General features: G+C 46.1%; 1 protein-coding gene across 2 annotated transcripts in view; it reads left to right on the top strand.

Annotated features, from left to right (window-relative positions):
• The window catches only part of EIF4A3 (eukaryotic translation initiation factor 4A3), a 36,910-nt gene extending 17,351 nt beyond the window's left edge, over positions 1–19,559 (top strand). The window contains exons 3-15 of one of the 2 annotated variants that reach the window (XM_070483777.1): positions 2,386–2,452; positions 4,158–5,525; positions 6,588–6,660; positions 7,332–7,398; positions 7,842–7,904; positions 8,577–8,709; positions 8,933–9,013; positions 14,575–14,716; positions 15,183–15,321; positions 15,976–16,091; positions 18,814–18,921; positions 19,020–19,147; positions 19,326–19,559. In XM_070483777.1, coding sequence (XP_070339878.1) covers positions 5,357–5,525; positions 6,588–6,660; positions 7,332–7,398; positions 7,842–7,904; positions 8,577–8,709; positions 8,933–9,013; positions 14,575–14,716; positions 15,183–15,321; positions 15,976–16,091; positions 18,814–18,921; positions 19,020–19,147; positions 19,326–19,342 — 1,236 coding nt within the window. In that variant the 5' untranslated portion in view covers positions 2,386–2,452; positions 4,158–5,356 and the 3' untranslated portion in view covers positions 19,343–19,559. The remainder of the gene's footprint in view (positions 1–2,385; positions 2,453–4,157; positions 5,526–6,587; positions 6,661–7,331; positions 7,399–7,841; positions 7,905–8,576; positions 8,710–8,932; positions 9,014–14,574; positions 14,717–15,182; positions 15,322–15,975; positions 16,092–18,813; positions 18,922–19,019; positions 19,148–19,325) is intronic. The other variant, XM_014863814.3, reaches the window with a different exon arrangement.
• The last annotated feature ends 122 nt before the right edge of the window (positions 19,560–19,681 follow it).

Raw genomic sequence — 19,681 nt, 5'->3', positions numbered from 1 at the left:
GAAAGAAGGGAGGGTCATGGCTTCATGGCCCGTCTGAGCAGGAAGGACCTTAAGGATTATCATCCTGACAGACAAGGGTCGTTCCTAAAGTCACAGAGCTAGTTGATGGAGGAACAGCAACCAGAACCCAAATCTCCTCCTCCTGGAGAACGAGAAGGATGGGGCTGCGGCCGCTCGGGGCAGAGCGAGCAAGAATGCAGGCGCGAGGTGGGACGCGGATGCGAGCTCTCGGAGCGGAGTCTCAGCCTGCCACACGGCAGCTGCCCCTCAGGTGGGTTACACGTTGTCACCCTTCCAACTAACACCCAGGACGACGCCAGGACCTCTTCCAAGGCATTCGAAATAGCCGGGCTGGAGACCTGAGCAACCCGGGTCTGAGTGTGGCTCGGCGGCTGGCCTCTCGTCTCTGAGCCACAGCACGGACCCCACACCCACCTTCTGGCCCACGCCAGCACGGTTTGGCGGAGAGGGCAGGAAGCAGCTATTTCCACAGGAGCAGGCAAACCCGCCACTCCCCGTTGCTTTGCATATTCACACACTGCAACTGCCCACCTGGCAGCTCCATGGACGTCTAGGCGTCTCCAGTCTAGCCCAGCTAAATCAGATCTATTTTTTAAAAATCTTTGCTAATTGAAGTGCAATTCACATAACATGAGATTAACCATTTTAAAGTGAACAATTCAGTGGCACTTAGCACATTCACGATGCTGCACAACCATCACCTCTGTCTAGTTCCAAAACGTTTTCATCACCCCCGTGCCCCATAAGTAGCCCCTGCCCCATTCCCTGCCAGCCACTAATCTGCTTTCTGTCCCTACGGATTGGCCTATTCTGGACACTTCACATAAGTGGAATCATGCATGTGTGACTTTGTGTGTCCGGTTTCTTTCACATAGCGTCATGGCTGAGTGATATTCTGTTGTGCGGGTAGACCACAGTGCATTTGTCCATGCCTCTGTCAGTGGATGTGTGGGCTGTTCCCACCTTTTGGCTATAGTGACTATTGCTGCCATGAACATGTGTGCACATGTACTTATCGGATCTGTTGATTTTGCCCCCAAGCCACCACAAGGCTGCTGTCCCCCGGCTTCCCCATCTCATGATAGTGCCACCCAGATGCTCACACCAGAGACCCAGGAGTCAATTTTCGTTCTCCCCAACCCTAACAGCGCCACACATCAGCCCTGTTGATCTCATTTCAAAGTATCTCCTGAGCCCTGCTCTCACCACCTCCACCGCGTCAGCTCTAGCAGCCACCACTGCCTCTCCAGTGGGGCTCCCAGCCAGTCCCCAGCCCCCTGACTCCAACCTCTCGACATCTTGCTGCAGCCATGTCATCTTTACACACTTGATCTTAGCCAAAAAGGTGAGAAGTGATAAGCCAGGTCATCTTTCTAAACTGTTCCTCTCCCCTCAAAGAAAGACCACTCTAAAGTGGCTCCTATGACAGCCATCATGCATTTAAACTCCATTTCATAGTTTGTAAGACTTTTTATAATCTGACCCTGCTCACCTCTACTCCTATTCCCTCCCTTGTCCGCATTCTAGATGCCACAACTACCCTGGCCTTCTGTCTCTGGATCATTCCAATCCCCAGCTCATTTGGGGGTGTTCATACTCCCTGTCCCTTCTTCCTGGAACACTGCTCCCTGGGGTGTTACTGTGGTCACCTCCTCTCACAACTCATGGGGTAACTTCTTCCAGTCACCCTGTAAAACAGCAACCCACTAACCATGCTCTTCCACTTTGCCTCATTTTATTTGCATCGCAGTAATTACAGAACCTATAATTATCTTATTGGTTTATGTATTTTGTGGGCTTGCCCTTCTCTGGAACACAAGCTGTGTGAGGGCAGTGCTGTCTGACCTGTCCCCACCCAGTCCAGCACCTGGAACAGCACCTGTATCCCAGAGATGCTCCACGCACATCTGCTGCCAAATGCCAGGCGCCAGCAGTGTGGGGTCCAGGGCCCAGCTGGGCGAGTTCAAGGGGCACTTAGCAAGGCGCTCCATCCTGGGGTAGAGTGGGCTGTGTGTAGAAAGCAACAATGTTTGCCATTTAATACCAAGTGATGCGTGGGGCTTCTGGCAAGAAGTTGCTCTCTGGGCACAGCCCCTCGGATCCAGGATGGCAATGCCTGCGGCGATGACCCATGGAGACCCAGCCCAGCCCAGGAGCACTACAGCCAAACTTCCTGCCGCCCGAGGACAAGATGAGCCACCTTGACTGTCTCCACCCTGAGACCAATGTGGGCACACGGAAGGAGGCAGCTCAGCTCCTGAGGTGCAGCCCACAGCCCGTCTTCTCCTCTGCTCTGGGATCAGCTCCAGGGGCTCCTGACCAGCCGTGACCCCATTCTGCATTCCTTCTGCCCTCTTTCCCTAGACATCTAGCCACATGGACTGTGTGCTGGGGCAGCGATGGGAAGAAAACAGACATGTTCCTCCTTGAGGTTAGTCTAATCAGGTGGGCAACCCCTGGCTCCAGATCTAACGGGGTGGGAGGTGAGGTGCAGCTGACAGAGGGTGCTGCACCCCAACATAACGGGCGGGTCCACTTTGGCGACCGGGAGCCCTGGGGTGAAGGACCCAGGAGTGAGGAGCAGTATAAATCCACTTTCTAGGGGACTCAGAGCAGGGCCATTTCTACCCCTCGCTGGAGGTCACTTCAACTTTCCAGTCTGGGCCTTGGTTTTGCCAGCAGTAAAATCGTTAAGACAAGATATGCGTCTGTGCCCTCTCGTTGGAACTGTAATTGAGGTTTCTGGCAAGAATTGAACATTACTCTGGACGTGTAAGCAGTGGAATTGTGTGCTGACAGCCGAGCAGGGCTGAGTCTTGCTCTGGAAGGAGATGCTTATGCCCAGCTATGCAGAACAAATATTTTAGCACAAGTAACTAAGGCATGTTCTCAATACGACACTAGATGATACTTGCCTTCTGGTCATAAAGCAAAACACATTTCAGATCTCATGGACACTGTAAGACCTTTGGGGAGCCTTGTGTATGTAGGGTGTGTAAAACCAGCCCTGCATTTGAACAGAAAAATCCTCTCTCCCAAGAGGAGCTCTCAGCCTCCTTGCAATTACCCAGAGCCCTCTCTGCTACACAATGGAAACACGGCTCTCCCGTGATCTGGTGTACTGCTTCCAGCTCAGAGCTCCCTCAAGAGTGGATTGACACTCCTTACCGTCCCACGCAGGCCTGCCAGTCACCAAGGTGGACCCCACCCACCGTCATGTTCCCAGGCAGCACCATCTCCTGCACCTCACTTCCCACATGGTCTGTCCTCAAGGAGGACAAAGGCCACATCTGCTTTGTTCCCCATTGTTTTCCCAGACTGCGTTGTTCACTGAGAGACTGCACCTGCTCCCACACCACACTCCACAGCTCTTGTCATTTTCATGGACTCTGGCTAAAAAGTTAAACACTTACTGGCCCCAAAGGAAGAGGCCTTTAAGATGTGTATGCAGACACAGCAAGAGGGACATTGCCAGGAAAATGGCATAAAGGGTTACAAAACTGTGAAGGTAAAAGACAAGTCTAGGTGGATCATGAATGAGATTAAAAATCTCCGAATAAGTGCAAAAGAGGTAATTATCCTCTTTGCACTCAAAAGAGTGTGATAATTTCTTTCCCTCCTCATTGATAGCAGAATTCATAACGTCAGGAATCTTCAATTCACTCTTTCCCCACACTTCTGGCAAGGTTATTTTACATGCTGTTAATACCTAGAACAGCACTCTCCAAACGGAATATAATATATAATTAAAACGTTTCTATAGCCATATTGAGAAAAGTAAAAAGAAACAGGTGAAATTAATTTAAATAACATTTTATTTAGCTTAGTATATCTAAAACGGTATCATTTCAACATATAGTCAATATAAAAATTATTGAGATATTTTGTGTTCTTTTCTTGCAAGTCTTTGAAATCTGTATTTGCAGCACAGCCCTAAAGCACAGCCTGCAAAACAGGGTGTGTGCACCTCAGAGAGGGTACCAAACGATCCTTTATGGAGTGAGAAGAGGACATAAGAACTTACATTTGTATTTTATTTATTTTAAAGTCTAAGAAAGAAATTCACCTTTATAAATAATATTTGAGTAATACTAGCATCATTATTAGGCAAGTTCATCAGGTCAATTATCTTGTAGGGTTTGGACACATTCTGAGATCAGAACCAGAGCTTTATGAGAAGGAAGCCCTCATTTACTCGTTTGCTGTCAAAATATTGCAACCCACTCCACTCTCCACGTGCCTGGTTTAGAGGATGAAAGGATTATCCAGTTTTAACTAAATCAACCTTCACAACAGGAGTGTTCAAGCACTCCTGGGAAGAGGCGGTGGATTAAAGACATGCCCAGCGATGCGAGCCAAGCCAACAATGAGAAAGGACAGAGCACAACCTTCCCAAAATTAAAAACGCCATTCGCACACCACGCAGGACCAGCACACGTCAGGGGGAGAAGCCGGTCCAGAGGCGCTTTGAGGAGTCGGTATCTAGACACCCGAGCAAGTTCAGGGCAAGCGGCCTAACCCGTCAACGTCCTACAGACAACAGAGCCGTCGTCTCTGGGGCGATGTCCCCGCAGGGCCGGGCTGACCAGCGCCTCCACCAGACGGAGGGACCAGGGAGCCGCAGTCGAACAAAGGCGCGTCCCAGGTCACGCAGCCCCGGCCCGGGGCGTCCTGGCGCCCAGGGACGTCGGGACCCCACTGTTTGCGTCCCCAGGCGAGGGCACTGTCTCTCGACACGCTCGACCCCGGGTAGGGGCTTTTCCACTAGGGGCCACCCAACCAGAAGGCAGTCAAAACTCCCCGATCTTCCGGCAGTAGACTCTGCACCTCCGGCATCGGTAACCACGAGTAATAGCCCGGCTCGCTGACAACGTCGAAGAGGCGCATAGACGGGCGGGAGTGTGCGCATTTGGGGACCACGGCCGCCTGGAGGCCCGGCCCGGAGCAGGGGCGCCCTGGCTCGGCCCGCAGCCGGTCTTCGGGGGCTCCGGGTCTACCGCCCCGCGCGGAATCAACCCGCCTCGGCACACCAGCCCCTTAACAGCGCCCCAACGACCGCGCCCCACACTCGGGTATCCCGCACCCTCCGCACCTTTATAAACTGTGGGCGGGATCCCGCCCCTCGCGAGATTTCATATCGCGAGAGACGCAGAGGCACCGCCCCTTTCCCCTTTCTCCTAGAGAGGAGCTCCCCGCCCCTCGCGAGGCCCGGCCCCGTCGCACGCTCGTACGCACGCGCGCACGGTGGCGTCAGTTCCTGGCGGCGGCGGCGGTGCGCGGTCCTGCTTCCGGTTTCCGCTGCGGCGCGCGGTCCGCTCTCAGGCGCCTCGGGATCATGGCGGCCACCGCCACGATGGCGACGTCGGGCTCGGCGCGGAAGCGGCTGCTTAAAGAGGAAGACATGACCAAAGTGGAGTTCGAGACCAGCGAGGAGGTGGACGTGACCCCCACGTTCGACACCATGGGCCTGCGGGAGGACCTGCTGCGCGGCATCTACGCCTACGGTCGGTGGGCGCGGGCCGCGGGTTGCGGGCCGCGGGCGGGGAGGGAGGCCGAGACTGAGGGTCCCCGGCCGGCCCCGGGGTCCGGACCTCGGAGCCGAGGGCGGGCCGCTGACGGGCGACCGCCGCCCCCAGCACGCCGTCCCACCCCGCGTCTGCGTCGGTGGCTTCGGTGTTGTCTTCGGGTCAGAGCACCGTGCCGGGTCCAGCGAGGGCTGCAGAGCCTTCCGGGCCCTCGGAGTCATTCATTCCGCCGGTAACTGTCCTGTACCTGCCAGGTGCTGGGGACGTGCGCGGCTCTAGGCACTGGGGTTAGCGGTGGACCAGACAGGCTGCTGCCCTTAGAGAGCTCAAGTTGTGTTTGGGAGGACAGCGAAGAGCCCGCCTGCTTCAGGTGGCGGTCATGGCCGTGAAGAAGATAAAGCGGGATGATTGAACGAAGTTGACTAGGGGGAGGAGAGAGGCAGAGTAGTAGGGGAACTAGGTGAGGGGGCTCCCAGAACGGGCTGACATATGAGCTGAGATCTGGATTAAGGAGGCTTTGTGAGAAGACTGTAGTAATACTGGGCAGAGCGAGCAGCTGGTGCCAGGGCCCTGCAGCCCTGAGCCGAGTGCATTCCGGGAAAAAAAGCAGCCTCCTGTCTGGGGAGCCTAGGGCTAAGTTTGGAGAAAGAGGCAGGGGCCAGATCTTGCACAGCGTCGTGTGAGGTGTTAAAGAGCTTGACTTTTATTTCTAAGAGTGGTGGAAGCCATCGGAGCGTTTTAAGCAGGAAAGTGACACGATCAGACTTAAAGTTCCAGAGGTCAGCCTGGGTGTCCGTGGATTTGAGGGGAGGAGAGGCAGGAGAGGCAGCGGGGAGATGAGCTGGGCTTCTGCTCCACGCAGACAAAATTTCTGTCCTTCAGCCTGGTTCATTCAGCACCTGCTTCTTGAGAGCTCAGTGGTTGGGTTAGGCATAGGGGCTTAAAAAAAGATACCATCTCTGCCCCAGGGAGCCTACAGTGTGTGGTTGTAAACATGCTGTCCCAGTGGTTAGAGCTCATTTTTTATGTTTTTATTTACAGGTTTTGAGAAACCCTCAGCAATCCAGCAGCGAGCTATCAAGCAGATAATTAAAGGGAGAGACGTCATCGCACAGTAAGTCTGCTTGCACAGAGCAGGGATGAGATGCTAGGAAAGCCAAGGTGGTTAAATGCTGTGGGATGACAGCTTCTCGCAGTTTTCGTGCACTCGGTACCAGCTCTTCCCTTGCCTTCAGCCACAGGGTGTTTTGCGTGTTTTTATGTTTGTGTCCTCTACTCCGGAAAGCCTTCATCTTTTTAATCAGCTTTACTTACATGTCAGTCGGCATGTGCAATTGTATGTAATGCTCTTTTAATAGCTTTATGCCTGATTTGCCTAATTTTTAAAGACTCGTTTACAAAAAAAAATTATTTTTGGAGGAGAGTTTTAATCTAAACTCATAGAAAAGAATTATATTTATATAAGGAGGAGTCTGTCTCTTTCTGCCGCCTGTAACACCTACTGGAGTTAAGAGATTCTGTAGCTCCATCACCCCCTGACGCAAAAGCCACATCTGCCGTCCTTGTCACCCGGGGTTTAAAAGCAGCGACTCGGTGCCTGAGTCCCACTCCCTGGCAGTTAGGGTGTTGTTGGTCTTTTGTGGGGGGTGGGGCATCTGCTGGAAGAAGCTGCTCCGGTGCTTCTGCGGCGCAGCCCCTGGGAGCACTGTGCGGGGGTTGCGTGATGGGGACGGGGGCATGTAGCCCAGCGTGCTAAACCCCACTTCTCTGTGTTTTCTCTGATAGATCTCAGTCTGGTACAGGCAAAACAGCCACCTTCAGTATCTCTGTCCTCCAGTGTTTGGATATTCAGGTAATTTGTTGCTCCTAAAACAAACCTCTCTTTAATCTTGAGCAATACTTCCTTTTTTTTCTATAACTACAGTGTTCAAAAAGTGCAGTTTGTAAATGTCTCTAATTTAAAATTTTTTAATTGACTCAAATTTTTTAAGCGAATCTTAATTGCCCACTAATACCTGAACTGACATTAATACTTTGTCATAAATCCTTTTTTATTTAAACTGGGAGATTTTTTAAACTAGGGGAAATTCTTGTCTGCAAACAAGAATCCTGAGCCTTACATCCCATTATTGCTCGATTTGTCGTTTGAGTAACATTCGGGTTCACTTACCTCTGTTGGAAATCTTATGTGTGGGTAATGTGCAGTAAGATTCAAAACAGATCTGAGTCTGGATTAGTGCAGTCTACCTTGAAAATACTGAGGATTCTCTCTTTTCTGGCAAATTATTTTACCAGGTTCGTGAAACCCAAGCTTTGATCTTGGCTCCAACGAGAGAGTTAGCTGTACAGATCCAGAAGGTGAGATCGTTAAAGATGACAGTGTCACATTTCAAGTATTGCTTTATAATTCAGTTGTAAAAGGCCAGCTGTAAAGACTTAATCTAATCCTGTGTTTCTGTTCCCTCGAATTTTTTCTCCTGATTCCTAACGTTTTGCCATAAATTGCTGGTTTGTACTAAGTCATTTTTAGTGTAGCGGTGTTATTCTAGTAATTTTTGCAGTCTCAGAATTGTAAGTTTTTCAACAAAAAAGCCATTTCAATAAAAAATAATTGTAATAAAGATCCTAAATAAAAAAAAGTAGTACTTAGATATTACAGTTACATATTATACTTACATATTATAAACGTTTTGGAAGGATATATGTTAAAATGTTAATATTGTCTCTAGTTGGGTAGGATTATGAATGTTACATATTTATATATGTAATTCTATAAATAATACAGGTTTTTCTATAATTAACATGTATTTGTAATAAGAAACCAGCAAGACTAACTTTATTTTGGTGCAGAAAAGAATAGAAGGAGGAGAGTTGGGCTCTCTGGTTTATGGTGTAAATATGGCGTCAGTAACACTTGGTGGTCATCATAAATTAGAATAGGAGTGATCTTCATTTTGGGAAACTCAGATGTTTCCGATTTCCTAGTGGTCTCGAGGCAGGCCCTGGACGTGCATCTGTGTTTTAATTCAGGGTTTGCTTGCTCTGGGTGACTACATGAACGTCCAGTGCCATGCCTGTATCGGAGGCACCAACGTGGGGGAGGACATCAGGAAACTGGACTACGGACAGCATGTTGTCGCTGGCACACCTGGGCGTGTCTTTGGTAAGCATTTTTGTCTATAAAAATTGTGCTGCAAATTGTAATAGTAAAAAGTGCATAAGCGATACAGGACCCTTGTCATTTGACGTGCTGCGTGCTGGGTTTGCATTTGGGTAACTTGTAGGAAGTGGAGGGAAGGTCTCTGAAATGCTGTGAAAACCAGATGGAATGGCTAGCTCTTTCCTCATAGCCTGAGGGCTCATTGTTTCAAAATCTAATGTTATAGATATGATTCGGCGCAGAAGTTTGAGGACACGAGCTATCAAGATGTTGGTTTTGGATGAGGCTGATGAAATGTTGAATAAAGGTATGAGTAACAAAAGAATTTTCTACTGACGTGTAATTGTTAAATTTTCACAGCATGCAATTGAAACGTGGAGCTAATGGAAGTGTTCTGAATATAGGTAGTGTTTTCTTTGTGCAAAACAATTGTACTTTGGGGGCAATTATGAATGTAAAACTTGTATTTTGATCTTTTTTATGGTAGGGCTTTGTAAGACTTTGTAACAACCTGGGCTGCCACAGAGGAGTGGGCCCAACATTAACCACTAGGCTATCAAGGCTGGCTCTACCAGTCATTTTTTTAAGATAAATTTCTAGAATTGGGATGTATACTATTTAGGCTTTTTATGTGTTTCTACCAGAATGTTTCAGAACAAATATGTTAGGACCCCTAAGTGATAGCAGTTGTGTTGGTGCGGTGGTTGGGAAATGCATAATGACAGGTGTCACCCTGAGTTCAGTAACCTTGTTCCCCATGTGAAACAGCTGGGGACAATGCTTTGCAGTGTCTTCGCCTTCCCCTACCTGCACACACCCTCCCCCTCCGTCTCCACCTCCATCCCAGGGGTTTGGGCAGGTGTCTCCATAGACGTCGGGGTCTCCTGGCATGGAGGCAGTATTTTGCTTCTGACATTAACCAGTAACACACCTGGCGGTCTTCTCCTTTGTTTTCCTGGGTGTCTAGTTCCTGAGTGGTTCCTTCAGGTACTAGGGCCCAGTGCTGTCCTGAGGAGCTGCCTCCAGCCCTCCCTATGCGTGGGCCTCTCATCAGATGCCTGCTCTTCAGTTCAGTTAGACGTGCTCTGACCACAGAGCCCTCTGATGGTTTCCCCTGTGCTGAGGAAGCTGTGGTTTGTAGGTGTCTCCTTGTGGTCTTGTCCCTAGGGCAGCACTTCTCTAAGTGACGGTCCAGACCGGCAGCGTCCGTGTCACCTGGGAACTTGTTAGAAATGCAGATTCTGGGACTTCATCATCTGTGCAATCAGAACCCCGCAGTCTGTTACCAAGCTCTTGGGGACCCCCTGCCCACGGGCATTTCTCACACACTTAACGTCCTAACCCCATCCTGCCCGGGCCTGGCAGAGGTTGTGGTATAGTGACCTGTGGGCCAGGTCCTGCTTGCCGTTGGATTTTATTCAGCCTCCATATTAAATAATGTAAATTGGTTGCATTATTTGATTGGGAGGTTTTTTAAATTGAGGTATAATTGACATGTAACATTATATTCGTTTCAGGTGTACAACATAATGATTTGATATTTGTGGGAGATTTTTTTCAACTGGGACACTTTAAAAAAAAAATTCAGATCTCTGAATTCTCTTAAAATGTGGAGACCTGGTCACAGTGGACACAAATCCTCGCAGGGCAGTGCAGCTGGAACTGAGTCATGACCGCCTACAGGCCTCTGAGGTTGTGGGTGACTCGGGGCTAGGGTTTCTGTTGCTTTTTTTTTTTAATATTTTTTTCTTTATTAAGATTATGATAGTTAACAACCTTGTGAAATTACAGTTGTACATTATCATTAGTCATGTTGTAGGTACACCGCTTCACCCTTAGTGCCCTCCCCCCACTCCCCCTTTCCCCTGGTAACCACCGATCAGTTCTCTTTGTCTATATGTTAACTACCACCTATGAGTGGAGTCATACAGAGTTCGTCTTTCTCTGTCTGGCTTATTTCACTCAACATAATACCCTCAATGTCTATCCATGTTGTTGTGAATGGGACAACTTTGTCCTTTTTTATGGCTGAGTAGTATTCCGTTGTATGTATATACCATATCTTCTTTATCCAGTCGTCAGTTGCTGGGCACTTAGGTTGGTTCCACGACTTGGCTGTTGTGAATAATGCTGCGATGAACATAGGGGTGCATGGGACTTTTGGAATTGCTGATTTCAAGTTCTTTGGATAGATACCCAGTAGTGGGATGGCTGGGTCATAAGGTATTTCTATTTTTAACTTTTTGAGAAATCTCCATACTGTTTTCCACAGTGGCTGCACCAGTTTGCATTCCCACCAAGAGTGTATGAGGCTTCCTTTTTCTCCACAACCTCTCTAACATTTGTCACTCTTGGTTTTGGATATTTTTGCCAATCTAACGGGTGTAAGGTGATATCTTAGTGTAGTTTTGATTTGCATTTCCCTGATGATTAGGGATGATGAACATCTTTTCATGTGTCTCTTGGCCATCCTTATATCTTCTTTGGAGAAATGTCTGTTCATGTCCCCTGCCCATTTTGTGATTGGGTTGTTTGATTTTTTGTTGTTAAGCTGTGTGAGTTCTTTGTATATTATGGATATTAATCCTTTGTCAGATAAGTAGCTTGTAAATACTTTTTCCCAATTAGTGGGCTGTTTTTTTGTTTCAATCCTGTTTTCCCTTGCCTTGAAGAAGCTCTTTAGTCTGATGAAGTCCCATTTGTTTATTCTTTCTATTGTTTCCCTCATCTGAGGAGTTATAGTGTCCGAAAAGATTCTTTTGAAACTGAGGTCAAAGAGTGTACTGCCTATTTTCTCTTCTAGAAGACTTATTGTTTCAGGCCTAATCTTTAGGTCTTTGATCCATTTTGAGTTTAATTTTGTGAATGGTGAAAAAGAATGGTCGATTTTCATTCTTTTACATGTGGCTGTCCAGTTTTCCCAGCACCATTTGTTGAAGAGACTTTCTTTTCTCCATTGTAGGCCCTCAGCTCCTTTGTCAAAGATTAGCTGTCCATAGATGTGAGGTTTTATCTCTGGGCTTTCAATTCTGTTCCATTGATCTGTGGACCTGTTTTTGTACCAGTACCATGCTCTTTTGATCACTGTAGCTTTGTAGTATGTTTTGAAATCGGGGATTGTGATGCCTCCGGCTTTGTTTTTCTTACTCAGGATTGCTTTAGCAATTCGCGGTCTTTCGTTTCTCCATATGAATTTTAGGATTCTTTGTTCAATTTCTGTAAAGAATGCCCTTGGGATTCTGATTGGGATAGCGTTGAATCTGTAGATTGCTTTAGGTAGTATGGACATTTTAACTATGTTTATTCTTCCCATCCATGTGCATGGAATGTCTTTCCATCTCTTTATGTCGTCATCAATTTCTTTCAGGAAAGTCTCGTAGTTTTCATTGTATAAATCTTTCACTTCCTTGGTTAAATTTATCCCAAGGTATTTTATTCTTTTTGTTGCAATTGTGAATGGGATTGAGTTCTTGAGTTCTTTTTCTGTTAGTTCATTGTTAGTGTATAGAAATGCTACTGATTTATGTATGTTGATTTTATACCCTGCAACTTTGCTGTAGCTGTTGATTGTTTCTAATAGTTTTCCTATGGATTCTTTGGGGTTTTCTATATATAAGATCATGTCGTCTGCAAACAGCGAGAGTTTTACTTCTTCGTTGCCTATTTGGATTCCTTTTATTTCTTTTTCCTGCGGAATAGCTCTGGCCAACACCTCCAGTACTATGTTGAATAGGAGTGGTGAAAGTGGGCACCCTTGTCTTGTTCCTGTTCTCAGAGGGATGGGTTTCAGTTTTTGTCCATTGAGTATGATGTTGGCTGTGGGTTTGTCATATATGGCCTTTATTATGTTGAGGTATTTTCCTTCTATACCCATTTTATTGAGAGTTTTTTCATACATGGATGTTGGATCTTGTCGAATGCTTTCTCTGCATCTATTGAGATGATCATGTGGTTTTTGTTTCTCATTTTGTTAACGTAGTGTATCATGTTGATTGACTTGCGGATGCTGAACCATCCCTGTGTCCCTGGTATAAATCCCACTTGATCATGGTGTATAATCTTTTTGATGTATTGCTGTATTCGGTTTGCCAAAGTTTTGTTGAGGATTTTTGCATCTATGTTCATCAGTGATGTCGGCCTGTAGTTTTCCTTCTTTGTGTTGTCCTTGTCAGGTTTGGGGATCAGGGTGATGTTGGCTTCATAGAATGTGTTAGGGAGTGCTCCATCTTCCTCAATTTTCTGCAATAGTTTGAGAAGGATAGGTATTAAATCTTTGAATGTTTGGTAGAATTCTCCAGAGAAGCCGTCTGGTCCTGGACTCTTATTTTTGGGGGGGTTTTTGATTACTGTTTCTATTTCTTTGCTTGTGATTGGTCTATTCAGATTCTCTATTTCTTCCTGATTCAGTTTGGGGAGGTTGTATGAGTCTAGGAATTTATCCATCTCTTCTAGGTTGTTCAATTTGTTGGCATATAGTTTTTCATATATTCTCTTATGATCCTTTGTATTTCTTCGGTATCTGTTGTGATTTCTCCCCTCTCATTTCTAATTTTATTTATTTGAGACTTCTCTCTTTTTTTCTTAGTGAGTCTGGCTAAGGGTTTATTGATTTTGTTAATTTTTTCAAAGAACCAACTCTTCGTTTCATTGATCCTTTCTACTGTCTTTTTTGTTTCAATATCGTTTATTTCTGCTCTGATTTTTATTATTTCCCTCCTTCTACTGACTTTGGGCTTTGTTTGTTCTTTTCCTACTTCTGTTAGGTGTCGTTTGAGGTTGTTTATGTAAGATTTTTCTTGCTTCTTGAGGTGAGCCTGTATTGCAATGAATTTCCCTCTTAGGACTGCCTTTGCTGCGTCCCAAATAAGTTGGTATGGTGTGTTTTCATTTTCATTTGTCTTCAGATAATATTTGTTTTCTTCTTTAATTTCTTCAATAATCCATTGTTTGTTCAGTAGCATGTTGTTTAGTCTCCACATTTTTTCCCCTTTCCCAGCTTTATCCTTGTAGTTGATTTCTAGTTTCATAGCATTATGATCCAAAAAGATGCTCAATATTATTTCAACCCTCTTGAACTTATTGATGCTTGCTTTGTTTCCCAAGATATGGTCTATCCTTGAGAATGTTCCATGCGCACTTGAGAAGAATGTGTAACCTGCTGTTTTTGGATAAAGTGTTCTATATATATCTATTAAGTCCATCTGGTCTAATTTTTCATTTAATTCTATAATTTCCTTGTTGATTTTCTGTCTGGATGATCTATCCATTGGTGTTAATGGGGTGTTGAGGTCCCCTACTATTATTGTATTGTTGTTGATGTCTCCTTTTAGTTTTGTTAATAGTTTCTTTACAAATTTTGGTGCTCCTGTGTTGGGTGCTTATATATTTATAAGTGTTATGTCATCTTGGTGGAGTGTCCCTTTTATCATTATATACTGCCCCTCTTTGTCTTTCTTTTTCTGTTTTGCTTTGAAGTCTACTTTCTCTGATATAAGTATGGCAACACCTGCTTTCTTTTTGTTCATTATTAGCTTGGAGTATTGTCTTCCATCCCTTCACTCTGAGTCTGTGTTTGTCTTTGGGGCTGAGGTGTGTTTCCTGGAGGCGGTTTCTATTGCTTTTAACTGTTGGCGTCCAGGACTCCTGGGGTCAGGCCGTGATCCCCAGAGCACTCCAGGGAGAGGGTGGGCAGTGGGAGAAGGGAGGGAAGGCGAGGATTTAGGCCAGCTCTGTAGAAAAGATTCCTTATGAAATCGTATACCTTGCAATCAGAACTGCACCTAATTAAATGTGAGCATTTGACATGTAACTTCTCCTTCAAAGTGTGCAGCCTGAAAAATTCCCAGTTTGTCTTATTCTTTGTGCCAGGTTTCAAAGAGCAGATTTACGATGTGTACAGGTACCTGCCCCCAGCCACACAGGTGGTGCTCATCAGCGCCACGCTGCCTCATGAGATTCTGGAGATGACCAACAAGTTCATGACGGACCCCATCCGCATCCTGGTAAAACGGTAAGAGTGCCCTGCTTCTTGAGTGGTACTAAAATACACAACATGGCTCGAATTTGGGTTTCAAAATGAGAAAATTTGATTTAGTTTTCTTTTTTGAAAAGGCAGCTTTTATTACATACACCCCCTCTTTGATCCAGTAATTCCAATTTTAAAAATGACCTGATCGCATTTATTTATCAGTGTTTTGGGAGTAGAATGTGTATACTATTGAACAGTCAGATGTTTTGTTTAGAACCATATACAGGGTGGCAGCAGTTGTTAGAGGCTCAGACTGATGCAGAGCTTGGGACCGAGTGGGAGAAGTGCCAGCTTCTAGGAGGATGTGGCTGGGCAGGAGGTGGGGGTTAATGACCAGCCTCGTGGAGCTGCTGGAGATTGGACCATACCTGGAACAGTGCCTGGCCTGCGTGCATCCTCCAATCTTGGTTGGAAGAATGAGTTAAGAGAATTTGTCTTTGTTCTCCAGTGATGAATTGACCCTAGAAGGCATCAAGCAGTTTTTTGTGGCGGTGGAAAGAGAAGAGTGGAAATTTGACACTTTGTGTGATCTCTACGACACGCTCACCATTACTCAAGCGGTCATCTTCTGTAACACCAAGAGGAAGGTACTTGGCTCTCTCAGAGCTTAGCTCTGTAACATCCTGTGTCACAAACTGAAGATCGGTTCTGTTAAGAACTTAGGTCAAACTTTTTCTCTCGAGGGCCAGAAGTTCGTGCTTTAGGCTTTGTGGGTGCCTGGTCTTTGGCAACTACTCAGCTCTGCCCTTTAACATGAAATCCCCCATGGATGATACGTGAACAGACGTGTCCGGTGTTCAGAAGTGTTGATGCTGGCTTGGGACCCGAGGCTCTGGGGTGTTGGTTTTAGGGGGGACCCAGGCCTAGGTTTTTGTAATCGCCCCAGGTGATGCTCATATGCAGGCAGAACTGAGAACCACTGGTAGCTTTGCAAAAGGTAAAGGAGTTGGGCCGAGTTCCAAACAAAGATTGGAATTTAAATTTCAAATGAGAATAGTGAGATATGATCTCTTTAGTTTCTCCTAAAGAAATTTACATGGAACAAATTAAGAGAATGTTTGCTGCAGTATTTGCCAGGCAAAGTTGTTTTTTACACATCCAGTTAAGATTAGTCAGAGTTTTAAGAGCACTTGCTTTATGAGTATTCACGTTGGTTCTGCAAATCATTGAAATAAAGTCCTGAATACAATGTCTAATTTGGTTTATGAGCGTACAGTAGCATCTGCTGATTTGATTTGCAGGTTGACTGGCTGACGGAGAAAATGAGGGAAGCCAACTTCACCGTGTCGTCCATGCACGGGGACATGCCTCAGAAGGAGCGAGAGTCCATCATGAAGGAGTTCCGGTCCGGCGCCAGGTGGGTTGGCTGGCCTCTCCCCCGAGGCTGGCCCTGCTGGTCAGAGTTCGCTGGCCTCCTGTCGTTACCTGAGTTAGTTCCACGACCCCGAGCCCTCTTCTCACGGCTGAGTGCAAGGAGGTCAGATCAGCTGGTAAGTGGGCGGCCACTGCTGCTGGGATAGGGTAGGTCGAGGTGATAGCCAGCCCTAACTATGTGGGTTGGTTGCCTCAGTTAGAAGTGTATTTCTTCATTTCCAAATGGGGATTTTCTGTTTATCTTTCTGTAATTGGTTTTTAGCTCAACTTCCACTGGTTCAGAGGTCATGGTTTGTGTGATTTCCTTCTTCTGACGTGTATTCAGACTTGCCTTGTGGCCCAGCACACGGTCTGGTGCTTGAACAGGACAGGTCCTGTGCGGGTGTTGGCACACGGTGTCCTAGGCGTGCCCAGTAGATTTCAGTTGCTAATTGTGATTTCAAGCCATGTGGATCCTTAGCTTTTCTTTTCTGTTTCACTGTTTGGTGAGGATTGAGAGTGTTGTGGAGGAGGTTATTCATCTGTGTTCCGTTGGCTCCTGCTTTCTCACGAGACCGTGCCTAGGAGTGTAGTTACTGCCTGCCTGGAGCCTGTGGCTTTGATCGTGGGAGTGTCCGCTTTCTCTGTGGTGTGCCTTCTCTCTCCAGGTCTGCCTTATCTGGTTAGTGTCTGCTCCCTGTGTCCTCCCTTCTTTTCCATCCTGCTGTGACCTTAACCTGTGCATGGATTTTGTGCTAACAGCATGGAGTTGGGTTTTGGTTTTGTTTTTCTTTTAGGCTATTGATAATCGCTGTTTTTTAATTGGAGGCTTTAGACCAGTTTTGTTTAATGTAAATACTAATATATTTGCTTTTAAATTGACCATCTTATAAGCACATTTTACTTGTCATATTACTTCTGTGATTTCTTTTTTCTTTTTTTTCTTTTTGAAGAAGATAAGCCCTGAACTGCTAACATCTATTGCCAATCCTTGTCTCTTTTTTCCTGAGGAAGATTGGTGCTGAGCTAACTTCTGTGCCCATCTCCCTCTAATTTTTTATGTGTGAGATGCCTTTCCCGGCACGGCTGGATAAGTGGTTGTACGTCTACACCTGGGGATCCGAACTGGTGAACCCTGGGCCACCGAAGCAGAGTGCACGAATTTATCCGCTACACCACTGGGCCAGCCCTTATTTTGGTATTTGGGTTTTTTTTAATTGTTCCTTTTCCCCACTTCTTATTTTGGAAGATGTTTATTTACGTCGTTTAGTAGTCGCTCTGGGGAGTGCAGCGGGAGTCTGTGTTGTCAGCATCTCAGTTACAGGTCCTTTTTCCGTCCTCCCCGATAGCACAGAGAACTTGAAACACTGACTTCAGTGACCCCCAGGCTTCTGTGTTTGTTGTCATGTGTTTTAATTTACATATGTTTCAAACCCAAGATATTTTCCTTTATATAATAAAATGTATCTACATTTAGAAACATATTTACCATATTTGTTGCTCCTTTTTCTTTTATCTATGAATTTCTGTTTGGGTAAATTTCCTTCTGTCTGAAGAATGTCCTTTTGGATTTACTTTAGTTTGGGTCTGCTGGTGACAAAGTGTCTGTTTTAGTTTGTCTGAAAATGTCTCCTTCACCGTGAAATGTCTCCTTGTGCTGTCTTAAAGGGGGCACTTGCTGAGGTAGGATTCTAGGTTGACGTTGCGTCTTTTCTGCGCTTTAATGAAGAATTCGTTGTTGTTTGGCTCCGCTGCTTCTGTTGGGAAGTCAGCTGCTGGTCCAGGCGCTGCTCCGTTACGGACTGTCTTTTTGGCAGGCTGCTGTCTTGGTTTGCTTGTCTTTGTGTTTTGTTTCAGCAGTTTTGACTCTCACGGGTCTGCGTGTGGGGCTGGCCTCTTTCTCCTTTTGGCTCCGCTGTGCCTTCTTATCCCTCAGGTATTGCTTTGGCCCCATTCTTCCTCTCCTCTCCCACTCTGATTGATTCTACGTGATTATACAGCAGTGACACCTCTCCTGTGTTTTTGAACTTCTTTCTCTTGCTGTCCCTTAATGCTTTGCTTCTAGACCAGTGATGTCCAAAAGAAATACAGTTCAAGCCACATATGTAATTAAAGTTTTCTGGCAGCCACTTTAAAACGGATAAGAAGAGGTGAAGTTGCTTTTTAATAATGTATTTAACCCAATATAGCATATCATTTCAACATGTAATCAGAACTGAAATTATTTTTTTTGGTTTTTGTTTTTCTGTACTAAGTATTCAAATTCCAGTGTGCATTTTACGCTTAAAGAGCGCCTCATTTCAGACCAGCCATGTTGCAGGTGCCTGGCAGGCAGGTAGGCTGGCAGCCTCAGTATCAGACAGTTGGGTTGTGCTATGGCAGGTTCTGTCCTGTAGGAAGGACAGAGTGGTGTGAGTTGCATTTCAGACTTGAAGATACTGTGCGCATGGCACCACAATCAGTAAGGCTCCCGTTCTTATTTTTGCTAGGCAGAGGTCAAGTGTCTTTCCCAATGTTTGGTGTGGGACTGGCTTTCAACAATTGAGTGCAGTATAGTAAAAGATAGCTGATTTTTTCTCAGATGGTGCACATGACCTCAGTAACTAAATATACCAAATGCCCCTTTCTGGTGCTGTCCCTCACACTTCACGCCTGTTTTGGACTCGTAGCCCGTCTTACACTTTTATGATGAAGGTGATTGCCTCAGATGCCTTTTCTGTTTGCAGTCGAGTGCTCATTTCTACAGACGTCTGGGCCAGGGGGTTGGACGTCCCTCAGGTGTCCCTCATCATCAACTACGACCTGCCCAACAACAGAGAGTTGTATATACACAGGTACGGGTGCAAGCTTTTCATGGCTTCGCTCTTGTTGGTAGATTTACTGAAATATTTTTTGCTGTATTTACTAAAGTGATTTTGCTTTATTCTTGAAGAATCGGGCGATCAGGTCGATATGGCCGAAAGGGTGTGGCCATTAATTTTGTGAAGAATGACGACATCCGCATCCTGCGAGACATTGAGCAGTACTATTCCACTCAGATCGACGAGATGCCGATGAACGGTAAGGGAGGGCAGCCAGCCACTGCTGCCGCTGGACAGAGAGTGTCCAGTTCTCATGTGGGGCACTTGAGCTTTTTCTCCTTTTTTGTTATGAGAAGTCTGCTGTGAGCCTTTAGTTAAATTTACAAGTTTTCATTTTGTTTGCATTATTCCTTAATGCATATCTGCCTTGCTTTCAGTTGCTGATCTGATCTGAAGAGTCTGCTCTGCTGGAGATGGTTGGGAAACGTCTGCCTGTGTTGGACTCCCGTTTGGAAGTGTTGAGGAGCAGTTCCTGTTTCATGGCGTGTGTGTGTACTCTGTCACAGCTCCACAAGACGTGCACTGTGGATTCTGCTTCCTTTTCTTACCTGTATGTAAATATTGCACGGCTTTACATCTTTTTCATTAAACATTTAGAAGTTTTCCCATAAGCTCTAATTTGTATCTCTGAGGGTGCCACTTGCTTTGCTGTAACCTGCTGTAAAATCTTGGGCAGGTCATTTCACTCCATCTTCTGAGCTTTACAGTGGAAGTAGTAAAACTGCCTGGCCTC

Source organism: Equus asinus, chromosome 13 (genome assembly GCF_041296235.1).
Source record: "Equus asinus isolate D_3611 breed Donkey chromosome 13, EquAss-T2T_v2, whole genome shotgun sequence".
NCBI lineage: Eukaryota > Metazoa > Chordata > Mammalia > Perissodactyla > Equidae > Equus > Equus asinus.
This window is presented reverse-complemented; position numbering and strand designations above follow the sequence as displayed.